Source organism: Pseudopipra pipra, chromosome 13, assembly GCF_036250125.1.
Source record: "Pseudopipra pipra isolate bDixPip1 chromosome 13, bDixPip1.hap1, whole genome shotgun sequence".
Classification (NCBI taxonomy): Eukaryota; Metazoa; Chordata; class Aves; order Passeriformes; family Pipridae; genus Pseudopipra; species Pseudopipra pipra.
Window position 1 is genome coordinate 6,814,015 of NC_087561.1, and position 19,351 is coordinate 6,833,365.

The 19,351-nt window shown below is 40.9% G+C and overlaps 1 protein-coding gene across 2 annotated transcripts in view; it reads left to right on the forward strand.

Moving 5' to 3' along the window:
- The window catches only part of COL4A6 (collagen type IV alpha 6 chain), a 115,839-nt gene that overhangs the window by 59,922 nt on the left and 36,566 nt on the right, over window positions 1–19,351 (forward strand). For both annotated transcript variants that reach the window (XM_064669815.1, XM_064669816.1), the window contains exons 4-6: window positions 11,549–11,683; window positions 12,998–13,042; window positions 18,686–18,802. In XM_064669815.1, the coding sequence (XP_064525885.1) occupies window positions 11,549–11,683; window positions 12,998–13,042; window positions 18,686–18,802 (297 nt within the window). The remainder of the gene's footprint in view (window positions 1–11,548; window positions 11,684–12,997; window positions 13,043–18,685; window positions 18,803–19,351) is intronic.

Below are 19,351 nucleotides of genomic sequence, written 5' to 3' on the forward strand. Positions count from 1 at the left end.
TGAGCACAGACCGTGACAGGTAAAATCTTCTTCCAGACCTCAGATGCTCCCATACAAAGAGCCATGCTTAATCCCTGGCCTAGTGTGTAATTTAGTAATCTGCATGGTCATGAATTCCAGGGATATATGGGCAGGAAGCGCAGAGCAGTGTGGGTAGCAGAGCAGGCCCACAGAGTCATTTAAGCCTTTGTTGTATTGTGTAGCAAGGGATTTTGGGGACAATGAGACCTGTCTGTCAAAGATTAAGCAGACTGGAAGTGTGGTTTATACCAACAAATGAATGAAGCTTTTTGGAGTGTTAATACAGCCACGTAGTAAATGTCGAAGGACTTAAACATACAATTTATGTGATGACAAGCAACATTGGAATTAATCATTTATTCTATATACCTTAGCCAGTGGGAATTCAAGTAGGTGAAAAGTTCATTTCTGTCCTTATCTTGATCAATATGCAACACATCTATAGGAAAAATGAAAAATCTTCTATTTTTTTCTCTCCCAGACTTCGGTTTGAAGTTATTTTTACTAACTGCAGTTTATTCTCTGAACACTGCCCAGTAAACCAGCCACTGACAGACTGGCACTTTGTGTTATCAGGCATTGCAATAAAATTTTGCCTGGACCTGCTCTGCTTAAGCCTCTAGAGATAACTGGAATCTTGCCAAATGTTGTTTGTAGATTTGCAGGCCTGTACTACCCTCCACTCCTGCTTTGGTCTGTACATTTCCAAGCAATGTGAAGATGAGAATTCACAGACTCCATTTTTTCCTTTAAAGTGAATTGTTTACATGTTTGCAAAACTCCCCTCTGCTCTGCTGTGTAACAGGTCTGTGGGAAGAGTTTTTGTTCTAAATCTGCTATCTTGAATAAGCATAAGATGGTTCCCATCTGAGTTTTAAATCTTGACTAATATTATCTGTTCCAACAGATAATTTTGTTTTTAGCAGAACCCTGTGCAAGGAAAGCTGCTCAGACCTTTCTGAAGTGCCAGGAACATGCTGGGAAGGCTATGGGAGGCAAAATGTAGGGGAAACTGCTTGCAGGGAATCTATTGTTCGCTGCTGACCCCATACTGGCCAGATCTGTGCATGGCCTACTTTCCCCGCCTGCCTTTCTAACTAGAAGCATCCTTTGGGGCTGAATGACCTTAGTGGATAATGAGAAGTTTTGCTGTGTTTATCCCTTGTAAACAGAATGTTTAGCATGTGGAACATGGTCTGGTAACTAAAATGGATTATTTTTTTTTGAGGGGGGAGAACTTTGTTGTTGTTGTTTGTTTCGTATTTTTTTTCCTTTCCCCAAAAAAGAGATACTTTATTCACTAGCTGATTAATGTAAATACATGATATGACAGTAAGGCTTAGAGGTAGTCATGCTGCATAGATTAGATGCCAGGTTCAGACTTGCTTGCAGAATTACATTGTACTAAGCACTAATTTGGTTGTAATAGCACAAAGACTGGGTATTGGACAGGGAAAGGGGCATAAGTAATGCATCAGTAAGAACAAAGGAAAAAAGACAAGATTGTTTTTCTGGAACATTGCTTAACTTGTGGCAATTTATAGATACACATTTTCTGTGTAACAGTGAAATTTAATAGAATAATTAGATTAGAAAAATAATAGAACAGTCTACTATGATAAAAGTGAGCCAAAAAAGCAGTCATAAGATCATCATCCAGAAGAGGTTTAGGCTATGACTTGGATTGCAAGCTAGAGGAAAGGTTCAGATTTTAGATTCAGTTATCTCAGCATTTTACAAGCTTTTTTTCTCAGGAGTTTGATACAAATTGAGAGAAACTCCTAAAGGCGTAAATGAATACAGGCATTTAAATCTGCTTTTAGAATACCAATGTTACTCTTGTGATCCAAATCTCTATTGTTTGTATTCTAATGAATTCACTTTACATTCTTCAGAAACAGAGAACACAAGGACAATCATTGCAAAGTTTTTTTAATTATCATATTATTACCACCTGAGAAAACACAGCTATGTTATATTCCAAATACTGGAAGAAATCTGTATTATTTTAGTTAGTATTAAGCAGCCTCTGCAACAAATTCACCTCAATATTTAATTTATTGCAAAATGCAGTAAAGCAAATACCACTCTGATATGAGCAGCCACATTACAAACTAGAATATCTGCTGATAGGCAAAGAGTAATGAGAAAAGGTTGAGCAACTTTTTTGAAGATTCAAAGGCAAGCTGTTAAATCCTCGTTCCTTTCTTTTCTGGTTGAATGTCATGTTTGGGGAAGATCTAGTGCAAGATGACACTCTCTGTTCCCACAGCATGAGGGGACTGGAAAGCTCTCTGTATCATCCGGAGCAGAAACGGCTTCCATAGGTCCTTTTCCACATCACACTTCTGGCTCTGTTCCTTATCTCTGAGTTACCTCCTTATCTCTGTGTTATCAGTGAAGCAGGACATATCTCCACTGTGCTTGATTTCCAGTTCCCAGGCAGAAAGAGAAAAGTAGTCAAATGTAGATATAATGTAGTACTAGAAATTGTGAGCCAATGGACAGGTACTTTTGTCTTTTTTCTTACCGATTCCCTGTTCCCTTCTGCCCTTCCTGTCTCAGTCTTCCATCTCAGAATCCCTGATGGGGGCTGCAGGGGCTGAGAATTCTCTGCACACAGAGAATTCTGTGTGTGGAAGGGCGAGTTGTCCACTGAGATGTGCTGTTCCTCCTGCCGCTTTCTCTGTGCAGGATATTCCCATGGGTAGTGCCTGGGTGGGATGTGTGACAGTCAGTGGTTCTGCCCCTCAGTGCAAGAGGGAAGCCCAAACCATCCTATCTGCTAAGGAATAGCTGTACTGGGAAATGCTGGTATGGGCAGTCTCTTCCTGCTACATCTACTCCTTCCCCACATCCCTGTTCTGTCTCCGAGGAAACACTACCTTTTCACAGCCTTTGCTTGCAAGGGGAGTTAGAAATTTTAAAAAGTGGGTTTGTTGTAAAAGAAAGAACTGGAGAGGAGCCCAAAGCAAATTAACAGATCTGGACACAGCAGACCCTGTGGAGGTTTGGAGTCTGTTTGGCTTCAGCATGTGGCTGAACCCTCCCTGCCTTCCTAGATACAATGTCCCTTTAATAGCCTTAACAGGCCTGACACTGGCAAGATTTCACTTGTTCAGTACACTACTTAATACAGCTAATTTTCTACTGACAACATTTTTTTGCAACAATGAATCTTCTGTGACTTGAGTCCATGAGGAAGGCAGCTTGGAAATGCCAGCCAGAAGGGGAGGGAGCAAGTTCATTGTCGGTGTTCACTTAAACGGTTCTTTAGAAACACATTGGCTTCTTTGGTTTGTTCAGTGGGGTGCTAGGAATAAGTGGAAGGGAAAATCATACAACACTGCATGTTCTTCTCTCCTCACAAGCCCATAGCATATCCCTGGAAAAGTTGTGTGTTGTAGGGTGTATCTTAAGGAGAGTCAGAAGCTGTGGTTTTGTGGGCACCAGTCCTGATGTGGATGTCCATGAAGTTGCTATGATTCAACATCTGTTTTCCCCAAGGGATTTGTGGAATATCTATGATTAGTGTGGTAATAACATGCTTGATCTTAGCAAATTTGTTGGAGAGATGATATATATGCACATATGTATTGTTGAATATATATATACACAGTTTACATACTGCAATGCCTGCAGCCAGGTGTTGGGAATTGTATAAGCTCAGTTAATAAACTCCAGTGTGTGTGTATGGAAGTTCATCCATATTGTTTGTCATGTGGAAAGCAACAGATAAAAACACTTAAACTATGAGATAAAATGAAGTGATCCCATTTGATGTCTGAGACAAATAATTTATTTAATAAGCAATTTTCAGTAAACATAAAAACTTAATTGTAACCAGTTGGCTGATCCTTTGCTGAAGCAATAGTGACATAGATACCTGCTCTTCTGTATCACCATAAAAGGCTTTACTTGCCTGTAAGGGGCAAAAGATAGTTGTCAATAGAACCAGTGGCATCTGCACATCAGTCTGGCTAGGGAAAAGCCTGGCAATGAAAGCCAATAAAGCCAGGGGCTGTGACTCTTTCTACTTTTCATTCCACTCATCTCCTGTTTTGGTGAGCTGTCATTTGATCATTTCCATTGCCATACTCTCACCAGAGTTGACTTATGTGCATTCTGGGCAGGAAAATGCTATGCATATGCTACCTTGTCTACTTTCCTGAACAGCCATCAGAAAAAGGAAAGAAGTCTTAGAGAAACCCTGTGTTTTCTTCTGGAATAACTAATTCTTTTGTATTAATATTCAGTTCAGGACTTGTGCTGCTGTCGAGAGATGTGCACAGTACTCAGAAGTTCTCTTCCTGTAGTTAAGGGCAGGAAAATGTTATGACAGCTGCTGTCCTATGTGAACAGGTCGGGGAACTGTAAAGGCTTTCTAAAACATTTTTTAGAGATTAGGCACTGAAGGCTTGAGGGAGAGAAGATGAACTAAGGTTGCAAAAGACCATAAAATCTCATAAACCATCCAAACCTTTGGCTGTACTATGCTCTTTTGTTAAATAAAAAAAAAAAGCGTAGTTCATAAGTAAGTTGAAGTCAGTTAGAACTCACTTGCTTCACCATTTTTGCTAAGATTTCATAATCGAGTAATCCAGTCTTTCATTATAACCCATATTTTTTGGAATGTTGGTGTGTGTAATGTACTGCCAGCACTCCATGAGGTGTAGGAGTGGTTCCTGCCCGTTTCCTCCCCTCATTCATGCCTCATTTCCTCAGTTGCCTTTAAGTCAGGCATAAACACGTGCGTGGTTTCAGAGGACTGCCTGTTGTCAGTCTCATGTGCTGTCTACATGAATTCTCTCCATTTGTGTATGAACCTGGTATTGCCCTGCCAGTTTAAAACACAAAAAGGCCCTAAAGGTATCAGTCAGGCTAGCAAAAATTTCATTCTAGATGACCATGTATCACCTGAGCCTCATGGGCAATTAGCTTAAACAAACAGTGGGTAAACTGGGGATTCAGGGGTGATCACCTCTGCTGCCCTGATACTCTGCGGCGCAATTCATCGGTATGATGTTTCACACTGTCTGTGCTCAAAAAAAGGCTTCATTCTGGCTGATGATCATGGAAAAGGCAGGTAAATGTAATTCAAATACATAGCATAGCACCTTAAAAATAATCTTTAACTCATAATTTTCATACATCGGTTATTAATTTAATTGAAATACAATGTGAGTCATCCCTATGCTTCGTAAATCCCGCTGCTTGTTCTTTATTTGAAAAAATCCCCTTGACTGAAATCCTTCTGTTTCTGCAGTGCCCATCATTTCGTGTGGTGCTCAGTGTTACCCATGGATCCTCTGTGAAGCACAGTGCAGGAAGGCTGTTGCCTCACTGCTGCATCTCTCACACAGATGTTACAGCCCACAAGGGGCTTTCACTGACTTTCATGTTATCTGTGTTCTCTGGGGCCTGGAGCCTTTCCACATGCACTTACTTTCTTATCTCACTTGGACATTTCAGAACATCAAAGCAAAAAGGCAATCAGAGTTAAAGCCATCCTTTTTTTTACTTTTGTACATTTTTCATAGTTACTTCAAAAGTCATGGAGTATAAAATGGAATAACTAATTTAAGTTAATATTGAGTCACTCCTAGCATCAGCCATGGTGGGGAAAAGGATGACAGTATGTGGTCTCTTTGTGTATTATAAATAGAAATAGCAAATATGTGGAATTGATTGGATCAGGATGTTTCATGAAAGTTTTTAACTGGGAATCAAGCATTCTAAGGAGCAAACTTTTCATAGATTCAAATATCTGATTTAAAAAAAATTCTAGGGTTCGTATGCAGTTCTATATTTATAACATGGTAAACCATCCATTGCAACTTTGTTACTGAAGTATGGGATTCATCAAGTGATTTATAGAATCAAATTTCATTGATTTTTTTAAGGCAGTTAAAAATGGAGTGTAAAAACACACACATATATATATATACACACCTGAACACATGCATTTTTTTATCGCCTAGGTTTTCTGCTTGCAGTCATGTCTTGTCAGGCTTACTGGAAATAACAAATCTTTTTTGAAAATGGAGTTTATCACATGAACTAAAATTGGAAATTGTTATGAGAACCAGCCTGCAGTTGCTCATTACTACATTAAAAGATTACTCCTGAGATGACCAGAGTGGCCTTGGCAGTCGGCAGCGTGAACGTGCCAAGGGCTGCTTTGCGTAAACAGAAAACTTCTGAAAGGCCTTGTGATACCAAAGAACTTCACAAGGCACAGGAATAAACTGTCTTTTTTCTTAAAATTACATTTAAAAAAAAAAAAATTACCCTAATATCTTTCCTTAAAATAACAGAGAACAAAAAAACCCCAAACCAAACTATTAGATTTTTGGGGAGTTGCTGAAAGAAGCAGGATTGGCCCATTATTTCTGTGTGTATATAGAGTTTTGTGTATTCATCTCATGCTGTGTGTAGGTAAAAAGCTGTGTAGAGGAACAGTAAACTATATCACAGAAATAAAGAAGCCATTTTGAACATGACTTCATCTAAGTTTTTAGAAGAAAAACTGAAGAATAATTTTCTTTAAAAGTACAAAGCGTTTTTCAGTAGAGAGAATAATTACTTTCTCTGGAATGTGAGCAGGGCACTGGATATCTGACCTGTAATTTAGGAAAATAGTGAAGGGGTTTTCATCAGTAATTATTATTATTATGGTAGAACTGTGGGGCCCCAGTTGAGACCAGGACTCTCGTGCTAGTCACTGTCTATCCAGCAAGAGAGAACCGCTGCCGCAGGAATCCTGCTATGAAGGCAGGGCAGGCTGAGGAGAAGGGAGGAGATGGAGGTAGATGGTCCAAGTGGTTGGCCCAAGGTTGTGCTGCTCACTGGTGGACGTGGCTGCCTGGCACTGGTAAGTCACCAATGGGCACCTCAGCCGAGTTCAGCGGGATTCATGTGCTGCCTTTTGTAACGTGGTGTCCCTGCTGATACTGCCCCTGATTGAAATGGGTAATGCCATCTGTTGGTGTGAAAGAGCATCCTGAAGGATCAGTCCCTTGTACAGACAGTCCTGTACAACATGGGAATCGGGTAAATAGATCTTCCTTAAAGGCTTCAGTATAGGTTGTTCTTAGAGTATATAAGAACATACATTTTTAGGGCCATAGTGACTTAATGGTTGTCCTTTGGTTTACCTTAATGTACTCAAACAAGTATAAGATGCTTCCAACTACAAAGCATTTTCTCGTGAAGTAAATCTTTCACTAGCAATTTTTTGTGTCAATAAAACATGGTTTAAGGGGGAAATAATGGTTGAAGGAATAGAGAGAGTGAATAAGACCCTTTATAAAAATGTGGTCCCTGAATTCTCATAGAGAAGAAACTGTGTTAGTTTGAGGAAACATGAGCATCTTTAAACTCAGTTGCTCTTCTCATACACAGGAACTTAATTTTGCTTAGAAAATTAATAGTGCTTTGATGCTTGAAATATGACAGTCTACAAATTTACTAGTAGAAGTAGGGATCAGTTCTGCCCTTCCTCATCAGTAATATTTTCTGCTTAGTTACTAGACCTGCTAGATTTATCTCACTTAGTGAGTCCCAGTATCTTTTGTGGTGATGAATCACTGAGCTGGTATTTGACAGGGAGTCAGACCAGTAGAACTGTTCCCCAAGTAAGTATGTACTTGTTTTTTGTCCTTGAAATAAGGGACATGTCCAGTGGTTCCATACCAGTGCCACGTGTGTTCCTTTGCACAGTGACAAATCAAATAGATTTACACTTTATTCTCCAAGCTCACAGAGGCAATGGGAAATAAGGAATGTTTGGAATTTGCAATGCTATGTGTAGCAGCTCTACTTCAGTGGGCGAAAATTTATGTGAGGTATTAGAGCTGGCAAAAGGGATAGGGACAATAGAGAAACTGTGATGTGTCTGATTGTGTAGCAGTAGAGGCCTCATCATTATCCACCATACTGGACTTTCCTCATGACACCCTGGGATGCAGATGAATTAAAAGGGTGTAGGGAAGAAGGTACATACTGCAGAACCTTTTCCATCTTGAAAGACACTGCCATCAAATTACACTTCCAGGACACTGATTTTACCACCTTCTGCAGTGTGATGACTCAGAAGCAATGGGAGATTCCTGTTCCAGCCATTTTTTCTTCTTGCTTACCACACATTGAGTATGAAAAGCTGCATTTCTGAGCCAGCTGTGTATTTTTAATGGTTTGCAATGGATATGTGCGTAACAGAGATGCATACGATTCATGCTGAACTTGTGACACAAACTGGGTCAAAGTCCTGAAATTATCTGTGGAAAAACCCCGGGTGTGTAAAGAAATAATGCTGTTTTTTACCAGCATCATATTTGTTACAGACAGGCATCTCATTTAGTGCTGCAGAACAGCAAAAGCCTGGTGCACAAATACGTTTGAGAATACAGGTCATAGTTTTCAAATATATGAAATTCGAGTGGGCATTTGAGAAAACATTTCCAAGTCACAGCAATTTCATTGGCTTTGTTCTTGCTTGATGTTACTAGCAGTCTGTAATTTTCCTCTTTTTAAAAATGATTGTCGTGCAGCCAGGAAGACAAAATTATACAATTTGCAGCAATTACTAATGGCTTTTCTACAGGCTACTGGACTACATATTGAATATTAATGATTAAAAATAGGGAGCTCCATTGACTAATTGTAGGTTTTGTTTGGTGTAATCCACATTTTATATTTAAGCTTGTCCTCACTGCTAAGAGGTGTCTTATCCTTTTTATCCTTTGATTGAGAGCAGTCCTGATGCCAAAGCACAGTAAAGACTGGGCACTTAACTTTTTACCACAAAGTAAACTCATTGAGGTCAGACAGTAGTTCCACCTGGTACTGAACTCTGTAAGTTTACCTTGTGGTAAAACCTGATTTCTTCCTTGTGCTGTTATCCTGGAATTGCTCCTGCAGCCACGGTGCCTGCTCTTTATAATGCACTGATCTTGGAACAGTTCATGGGAGTGCTGCTGAGTGACGAAAAATGCTGCTTTTTCAGCAGTGGAGGCAAGTCCTTTGTTTCAGTGTAGAAAACATGATTTTCATCCACATAGACTTCAAAAGGAACAGTGAGAATTCTTGAGAGCCTGATTATCATGGCATAATCACATTATCAGAGAGATTAGAAGCACTTTACTGTGTCCTTACGCTTTAGTGACACTCTAAGACACTGGACAAAGTCTTCAAGTGCTGTTAAAATCTTTCTTGTAGGGCAGTAAGGCAAAGAGAACTTTTTAGCTGTGGGTCCTGAAATCACAGAGATCACGTTTAATTCTTCTGTCAGAGCCCTGCTCATCTAAACACAAGCAGAAGGTGTAGTTGCTGGTCTTTACTGCCCCATCTTAGAGAGCAGAACAAAAGCCTCCTAAAATGTTAATTCCTATCGGTTCCAGTCATTGTGAAACACTATAATTAACCAGGCAATCAAACTAATTGAATACAGAAGTATTAGCAATTCAAACAAGTGAGGAATTCACAGTGTGTTTTCTCTGCAAACCTTGGTGGACTCTTGGATGCTGTTGCTTTTGTTGCTATAACTGTAATGTGCCTGTTTTTAGGGTATGTCTGGTCAGTGCTGTGTTGCCTTGAGGTAAACAGTCCACAATCCATGATTTGTGAGTTGATGCCTGAAAGACTTTGAATATATGGGAAATTAAAAAGTTAAAGCTGAGACTGAAAGTGAGAGCAAAGCATGTGATTTTGTGACATGCTTCCTGTGTATGGTTGCCAAGGACCACTGAAGATTTGGGGATTAATGTTCCAATTGTATGATTCCCAATATAAAGGATTCTACTGATAATTAGCCCAGAGTGAAGAGAGCTAAAATTAATCAACAGAAAAGCCTTTTCAGATGGGAGTCTGTGCCTCTGGAAGTATATACTATGGACAGTGTCTAGACAGAAAAGGTATGAAATATCAAACATGCACTTGACCTCAGTTAAAAGGCCAGGATGAAACAATCACAACAGAAAGAGTGACATGAGAGAATTGTGGCACTTAAAAGAAAACTGCTCCAGTAGTGAAGAAACATGGAATACAGAAAAAAATATTTTAGCCTAAGCAGGTAGTAAAAATGATCCTGGAAAAAGAATTTTAAAAATCAATTATGCTTTTTTTTTTTGTCACTTTGCTTGATTTTAAACATGTAACAATGCATTTTTAAATTAACTGTAAAAGTCTTTTACCTGCCAAGCCATGGAGTCTGTGTGTCTCCAGCTGAGATTACTAAAACACTTGCAGCAGGGAGCTGCATTCCTTCTGCTGTTTTACGGAGTTAGGGGAATAGAAGGGAAACACTTCCATGGACATGAGTGTAGAGGATAATTAAAAGGAGGGGGATTTTTGTGTCTGGATTGGGGTTTTTTTAACTTCCTCCTCCATTCTATATCTTTTAATGTAAGTCTTGATTCTTTGCACGGATAATTAATGTAATCCACTGACTGTCTTTTCAGTAGAAAGCACAGCCATAAACTGGATTATGTACCACAGACAGCATAGCCATAAACTGCATTTTGTACCACAGACAGCATAACCATAAACTGCATTTTGTACCATAGACAGCATAGCCAGAAACTGCATTTTGTACCACAGACAGCATAGCCATAAACTGCATTTTGTACCATAGACAGCATAGCCATAAACTGGATTTTGTACCACAGACAGCATAGCCATAAACTGGATTTTCCACTGATACATCCCTGCGGCTGCGGGAGCTGCTCCATCTGCCGGCAGTGCCCCGCCATTGCACCCTGAGGGAGGGCACGGCGCTCCTTCCTGCGGTGCTGTCTAAGTCAGAAACCGTCCGGGAAAAGGGAGATTTCTGCTGTAACTCAGGACATTGAGTTGCCAGAGCGTGTCCAAGGAAAGCTAACAAAGCAGCTGAAGGGGCTGGAGCACAAGTCATATGAGGAGCGGCTGAGGGAGCTGGGGGTGTTTTGGATGCCACAACATAAGAAATATATAAAGCTTTTAGAGGGTGTCCAAAGGAGAGCTACAAAGGTAGTCCTGGTGAAGGGTCTAGAGGGGAAGCCATAGGAGGAGCAGGTACTGATCTCTCCTCTCTGTGACCAGTGACAGGACCTGAGGGAGTGGCCTGAAGCTGTGTCAGGGAAGGTTTAGTTTATATATTAGGAAAAGGTTCCTTATGCAGAGGGTGGTTCAGGACTGTATCAGGCTCCTCAGGAAAGTGGTCACAGCACAAGCCTGTCTGAGTTTAAGATGTGTTTGGACAATGCTCTAAGGCACATAATGTGACTCTTGGGGTTGTCCTGTGCAGGGACAGGAGTTGGACTCTATGATTCTTGTGGGTCCCTTCCAACTCAGGATATTCTATTCTATGATTCTATGACTTACCTGAAATAACTTCTAACAACTCTTATCTGAGAATGTACAGGGAAAACTTTAGGATGTCCTAACAACCTTGAGATGTATCAAATTGCATTAGAAATTGAATCAGAAAGAGTAATTACAAGGGAGTTTGTGAATGTGGTGCATTGATTTATTTTTTATTCTATATTAGGGTCGACCAGGACCAATTGGGCTTCAAGGACCGATAGGAGCACCTGGATTTACTGGCCCAGAAGGTTTGCCAGGAGCAAAAGGTGAGAGAGGAGCAGTGGGCCCACCTGGACCAGCTGGACAGAAAGGTGACAAGGTAAGCTCAATGGTTACTTTTCTGTCCCTGCAATAGATCTATGGCCTTGTATATATTTTTGGATGAATAAAGATAATCTCAGACTACCTGTCCAGGGGTAAGAACACAACAGCATTTCAAGTATTTCTCTTTAGAGAATTGTCTGCATTTATTTTTGAATGAGAATACAGATCCCAAAGCTGCTGAACACTGTACCTGTCCTGGTAGGTGAGCCATAGCCCAGTGACTATTGCTGTTGCAAGCAGTCTTTGGCAGGTACAAAGTTACTTCTAACAGAAAGAATATTATAAACTATGTCATATTAAATGGAGTAGCCTATAAGGGGTAGGTGTCAATGATTGCAGGGTGCAAGAATAGGCAGAACACCAAACAGAGAAATGTCTCAGTGCCCACAGGATCCGTCCTGCTGTCGCTTCTTAGGAAGGAAGCATCAAATGGGGAGTTTGGAGCTGGTCAAAAGAATGAATGGAAGTATGAAGAAGTGCTTTCTGTAATAAAGAGTTGGATATATGTGGGTAGTTCATCTTCTTGCTGCACCTGGTTTCTAAAATCTGGAGGACGTCTGGGACATTGGGATGCAGGCTTGCATTCTGGGACTATCTAGTGATCTTGCCAGTCTGTTTGATGCAAATTGATTTCCTTGCACTCAAAATATCCCTTATTTACTCCAGAATTGTTTCTGTCCACTGAAATGGATACATATGCAATACCACCATGCCATCTCTCTCTCTTTATCCTTTGTGGAAGCAATATACTTTACCTTTCCAAAGCAAGAGCAACTTAGGCTGGATATTCTGCTCACGCAGTCTGTTTTGCTACTATCCAGAGCAGAGCAGTAAAACCAACAGTGTGGTAATTACTTCGAACCACTACACTTGGGCAGGGTGGTCTGAAGTTAATGCAGTGGTCTGCGTATCTCTGGGGGTCCTATCCACATACAGACAGAAAAACACAAGTCCTGTTGAAACTCTTGGAAAGTCAAGTGTGACACTGAGAGTTAAGTTTATAACAGATTGTTTATTTTCCTGGCATCTTGTTTTCCCCAGATGTGCAGTAGGAGATTATATTTTTACTTTAAATTGCCTGATTAAAACATTCCAGAAACACTCATTTGGCATCCAGTCAGGCTCAGATGCTCAGTTCCTATCTTCACTGACCTCTGTGGTCAGAGAGAATCTGCATGGGAGAGTTTGCTCATTTTGGTTTTGAAAGCTAAAGTCCTAAACCAAAAGTGTGGGAGGGAAAAATATCTCCCAGGTAACTGCAATATCCAGACTGATGATGTGAAATATAACGTGTACCCTTTTTTCTCAGGGTCCAATGGGAGTTCCAGGATTTCAAGGCATCAACGGGATCCCAGTAAGTTTGCATGTATAGATATAAATTACCAGAATGTTAGTCACAAACAAAAGCACAATGAGACTGTCCTAGCACATGCATAGTGTCCCTTGCAATTGCTTGCTTCTCTCTGGAGGACAATGGCAGCGTTTGTTAGTTTACCTGGTGATTCCATGCTGCTTTGTAAGAGGTTTGGATCCTCTTTTAGGATAATAGAAAGTTGACACCTTTGAGGAAGTGAGCCTGAGTTACATGGGGATCCACTGCATCATTGATAAGCTTTTCTTTCAGCACCATGTTCCCTCAGCACTACGTCTGGACTGTATCATACAATCATAGACTTACAGAATAGAAAAGGACCTCAGAGAGCCAAACAGGCATGATCAGCTGTGCTTCAGGCCATTTTTAGGAGGTATTTCCTAATCAATTCTTAAAACCTTGTGATGATGGAGATGAATTTCTCTGTTAGAAAAGCTTTGCTAATGCCTAACTTCAGTCTTTCTGCAGTTTAAACTTCTTAGTTTCTCTCGCTACTAGTCAGGAACACAGAGAGAAGGTTGTTCACTCTTACTTTGTGGTAGCCTTCTTGTATGTGATAGCTGTTATCAGGTCTCCCTCAATCATCTGTTCCTATGATATGATTGAAAACAGTGATGAGAGCTAAGGTCCTTCAGAGAATCCTTCACTAGGCTCTAGTTCTGGTTTAGATCAGGTGATAGAGGTAGCTAACCACGGTAACCACTTTCCCCGACCATCAAGAATTTCTTGTTTCTTCCATTCTTTAGGACTTTAACATTCTAGTGACAATTGTTTACAAAAATTGTGTGCCTAGAGTGTTTTGACCAGCTTTCTTTTGCTTAGGTTTTCCCCAGTGATTTTTATAAAGATTTTTGCTTTACCTCAGGCAAATTTTAACCGGGCCAGCTTTAGAAATTGCCCCAAACTTTCTTGCCCTTCCTACATTATTTAGCTCATCCTGCTTTCTCCTTCTGATATTAGAACTATTTTTATTTTCTTGATGACATTTTTCCATTTTCTGTATCATTGTGCCTTCAGACTATACTCATACTCCTACTCATCTTCCTAGCTTCCTCAGCTGGCCAGGAGCTCCAACTGTTGAGCTGTGTTTTCTTACTTCGTATCAACTGAGTTGTTGTGAGAGATTGGCTGAAAATGTTCAGTTGGCCCTATAAATGAGCTTGCTTGATTCCAGTTCCTTCCTGGCCCTTGTCCTTCACTCCCCCTCTGCTCATCCTTGCCTGTTTTCTCTCCTGCTCTACTCCCTTGCTGCTATTTTTTTTTTCTTTTACCACCAGCCAACTCTCTAGGTCTGAAGAGAACAAGCTGTTCCCATAATACTTAATTTAATTGAACACACTGTGGGAACATGCTGTTCTCAGGGTATTTTTGCAGATGAGGCTCTGGAGAAAGGGGATTCCCAACAGTGAGGGGAGGCAGAGGTACAGCAACAGCCAATGCCAGGTAGTTGGCAGCGACAGGCATTCCAAGGAGTGAGTAGGGGAGGCAGATGAGAGGATTCAAAGCCTCCACCATATCAGCATATGCAGATCTACTCTCCCTGCTTCACAGTATTCTGCAGGTGGGTGAATGGCAAAGAGGCAGATTTTGCTGGTCATGAACAGCAAAAGTGCTCAACGCTGTGTCTCTTCTGTGCCACAACTGCAGGGCAGAAAAAGGGGGAAGGGAAACTGGTTCCTACTGGTTACATTCTAGCCACTGAGATAAATGCTTCCTTTGTAGGGTGAAAATAGCACCCACCACTGCTTGAGAAAATATTTTCACTTTTGCCATTGCATTTCAGGGTAGGGAGTAGCTTGGGTTTGTGAAATGTATACAAACATATGCACATTATATGGATGTGTGAAATTCAGAGCAAAGGAGAGAGCACATGTGTGTGCTGATAGATGAAAGAGAGAAGTGAAAATATATTGCTTTCTCTGCACAAGAATTCACATCTGAATATGAAGGGAGATTCTCTGTAGTGTGCTGGTATGTTAACCTGGGCAGGTATAGTTTAGTCATCTCCAAAGGACTGCAAGATGGTTATGCAGAGGGGAATCCCACTATTGACCTTAAGGGAAGTGGTATTCCACAGAGTTCCCTTGGGGAATGCGGGTGGCAAATAAATCATGTTGTTGCAGCTGGCCTGACTAATCCCTTTAACCTAGTAAATACAGCAGCTACGTGTGTTTATTGCTGGGCTTTCACGTCACGCTGTAGAAGAAACCCTTAAATCCTTGGCCCTACTCTGGAAATTTATTTTTTCCTATAGGACAAGATTCAAGGACACCTCTGGCAAAGGCTGGAGCTGGGAAATATGTATGGCTTTTCATGAACTGTCCAAGGAGTTGTAAAAGGAAATATTTTATGATAAGTGAGCCCTTGTCTGTGCCACGAAAGCCAGAGCTACATGAAGAGGCAGTTTTGTGACCCTCCTGGAGGAAACACAAGCACTTGGTGATGGCTGTAGAAAGACCACTTTGCCATAGAAAGGCCACTTTGCCGTAGCAATCCACAAAACTGTTTATTCAGTTAGTTTTGTATTCACTCTTAGTTGCGTTTGTTTCTCTGTTTTTAAATATTTGTTGAGCTCTCCTCTTGGGGTTTCCTTTGTGCTGTTTGATTTAGAAAAGAGGTCCCTTGGGATCACAGTGTCAGTGTACAAGCAGGAGTCAGATAAAGTGAGGGCCTAGATAACCAGTTCAAGTTTCCTTATCTGTCTCATAGGGAATGTCTCCTTTTGTGAGAACAGAGACCACAAGCGACCTCTCCAGCCTGTGTTTTAACTCAGATCTGTAAATTAGTCACCCTGACATGTATAAGTAAAGCCTGTGAGTCTTTTACCTTAGTCAGTTGAGGTGCTTGTGTTGAATTGGCACATCTGCCAAAACAGGAATTAGAGGAGGTGAAAGCAAGGAAACTATTAATCACCATTTTTTTTCAGGTCAAAACAGCTCTTTAAATCAGTATTTTAAATCCTTGGGGAAAAGGTTCATTTAAGGCAGAACTTTACAACTCTCAAGGAAGTCAGTTGTGAGTGTTCAGTATCTTCTCAGGTAAGGTTCTTAAAACAAACCATTATGGATTCTGATAGCAGATTAGCTAGAAAGTAGGAAGCCCTGTGGATTTTTTTCCTAAAGCAAGAGACAGCATGTGTATGTGTGTGCCTGTGTGTCAGTCTGTGTCATGCTTTGGCTCAGAACCACAGATATGGATGCCATGGGATTAAGTGACGGGCACAGATTTATTGAGCACACATAAGAAACCACTGTGGTCAGCATAACTGACATCCTCTCTCTGTGAGCCCTTCTCACACATTAAGAGGATACCAGAATCCTTTGGGCCACTTACAGACTGGGGCAGGAGTAGGAGATCTCACCCAAAGCGTTTCCCAGGACATGAGGACAGCAGTCAGCTGCCTGCCAGGGCTGGCTCTTGGCCAGCACTAAAGCTTTAGCAGCTTAGCTCCCTGTGTCTCGCTCTGAGGGGCAGATGTTGGCCCTTCAGCTTCACTGAACCTTGCAGCTGGTCACCTTATGCTGTAACTAGATATGTGTGCACTTGTCCCACATAGCTCCTGGTTTTGTTGATGCTGTAAACAAAGTGAGAGACCTGGTAGACACTGGTGGGTTGCCACTGATTTGTTCCTGCTTTGGGAACCAAATTAAATAATTTCTAAGAGACAAACACAAGTGGCAATAAATTGGTGCTTCAACTTATTCCTGTTACTTTACCAGAGCCTGGCAAGTCCCTGCTTGCACACCACATGTGGATATTTTGACAAACAGACTTTAATCATCAGAGCAACTGGTACTATTAAAGCAGTGGTGTCTGATGCTAATGCTTTGGGATGACTTCATTCCATGCCTTGTTAAATCTCAAATTTAAACTTGTTTGGGTGAGCTGCCTTCACCCTGTGGTTGAGATGCACTTGCCATTCATTCAGTCTGTACCTTATTGACTGACAGAAAAAGCAGATCTGAGCTCTCTCCATTTTGTTGGCACGAATTTCAATGCAGTTGTCAAATGAGCTGGACCAAGGACCTCATCTGGCTGGAAAATTAACCCCATTAAGAAACAGAACAGTTATTTCTCTGCTGTGCATGTTTCCTGCTCTCACTCATCTGTTCTGCCTGTGCCTGTGCCAGCACAGGGAGGAGGTAGCTATGAGTAATCAGGAGTGTGCAATAGTGCTCCTGGCAGCAGCTGGGACCAGTGATCAGCTTGAGTATTTATGTAATTAGGGCCTAAATTGCTCTACATCCTTGGGATAGTCACTCTGCTACTGTGTGCCCCCAGCTTCCCATCCAAAAAATGAAGACTATAGCATTCCCACATTTTTGCAAGGGATTTTAAGATCCTTAGATAAAAGGCTTTTCATTACTGTCAAGTTGTGATTGAGTTTGGTCAGAGCATATGCTATTGGCTTGGACTGGGAAGACCTTCAGTGATGCAAATGTGTTTTGTTTTAAGTGTCAGGCATGAAGGATTATTAATGTTCTGCTTTATCTCCATTTTATCCATGTTTATTTTTTTTACTTTGCTAGTGTGAGTCATACCTTGTTTAGTGCCATATCTTAAGGATGGATCTTTGGGATCAAATGAAAGTACTTTTGGGATGAATCAAGATCACTGTGTACAGAGGGGAGGGAGTGAACTGTCATGTTACCAATACTGTCTCCATAAGTTTAATTTTATTTCCTGCCTCAAAACACTGTCTTTGAGCACCACAGGACTCATTTATAGGAAAAGGAGTATAGAATAAGGAGCTGCTTGAAACCTGGGCAATGTATCTGATAGTTCTGCCTTTGTGTGTTCTGCCTCACATAACCTGTATGACACTGAAGAAAAAGTAACTAAAGTCTCAAACTTTGATTTCCTTTTCACCAGTACCATGAACTCCAGTCAAATTAGTAGAGCTGCACCAGGGCAAAAGAGATGTGAAATCAAATTTAGGTACAATTGAATTCTGCTCTGCTTGATTAATAATTGGTATTACAAATACTTTTTTTAAAATGTTGTTGATTTAATTGGTACTTTCTCCCAGTTGCTTTGCCTAAGGTTTAAAGTTCATTATAACAATAAAGCTGTTTTGCTTGAATGGCCTGATGCTGGAGCTTTAACATCTGTTGATCTATTAAAAGCAAGAATCCATGCTGGAAAGGAAGAGAAGTCACTGAAACTCTAAGCAGATTGGAATTATAAATGCTCAGTATTGTTGAGTCTGCCTCTGCTCTTGTTTTCACATGAGCAACTCCCATTCCTGGTGTCAGGTGCACCCTTGTGTGCTGTTTAACACTGTTACATGCCATATGTTTCAGAACTGCTGTGGGATGAGTATTGCCCTTTTGGGACCTACTCATGCACAAGTTATGTACTTCAGAAAATTACCCCTCGGAGAAAAAGGTAATCAGATGAATGCAGCCAGTGTTCTAGGATTGAACCTTCAGGGAGGATAAACAATGCTGGCTGAAGATGCTCGTTCCGTTGCAGTCTGCCATACACTGAGCTTGCCTGGGAGTTGTGCATTTCTTTTGGGTTGTGTTGCCATTTGGAAGGAAGAGAGCAGTTTTCTGGAGACAACAGTATCACTAATAAAATAATCGATCCTGTTAGTCATTCTCTTGTCTTCCCTTTACACAGGGTCATCCTGGGCAACCTGGACCTCGAGGTCTGCCCGGCCTCGATGGCTGCAATGGTACCACTGGGAGTCCTGGCATTTCTGGATCAGATGGCTTTCCTGGCCTACCTGGGCTGCCTGTACGTCCCAACTCAAATGCAGTGTTCTGTAGTCACTAAGCCAGGATTTACTTTTCATGACATTGCTGGAGAAGTAACTGCCAAGTACTTAGGAAGAACCCGGATAACCCTGAGTTTATTACAACTGTTAGAGCTCAGTATAATTTTCTTACTGAAATTCCACTCTGAGGATAAAATGAAGATCCTGTGGGTTCAATATGCTCCCACACCAAATTATACCATTGTTACTGGCACTATTCAAGCCAACTCAGAAGAAAGTGTGGAACATCTTGTATCTGACATGTTTTAAGTTAGTGGATGCTGATTCAGGAAAGGATGTTACCACATGTTCAAGTCTATTCATCAAATTTCGGATGCCTTCCTTCAGGCCTTAAGATAGCCAGAAGCTTCAGACTCACTGATTGCTAAATAGAATTCACTTTCCAGGGTATTTATTTTATATGTATGTATAAGTAAGTATATCTTTTACTTTTGAAAACACTTCTCTACCACCAGATTGGAGTTTTATCTTGTCTGCGTTGGATACCTTAAAGTTACATGTTTAATATA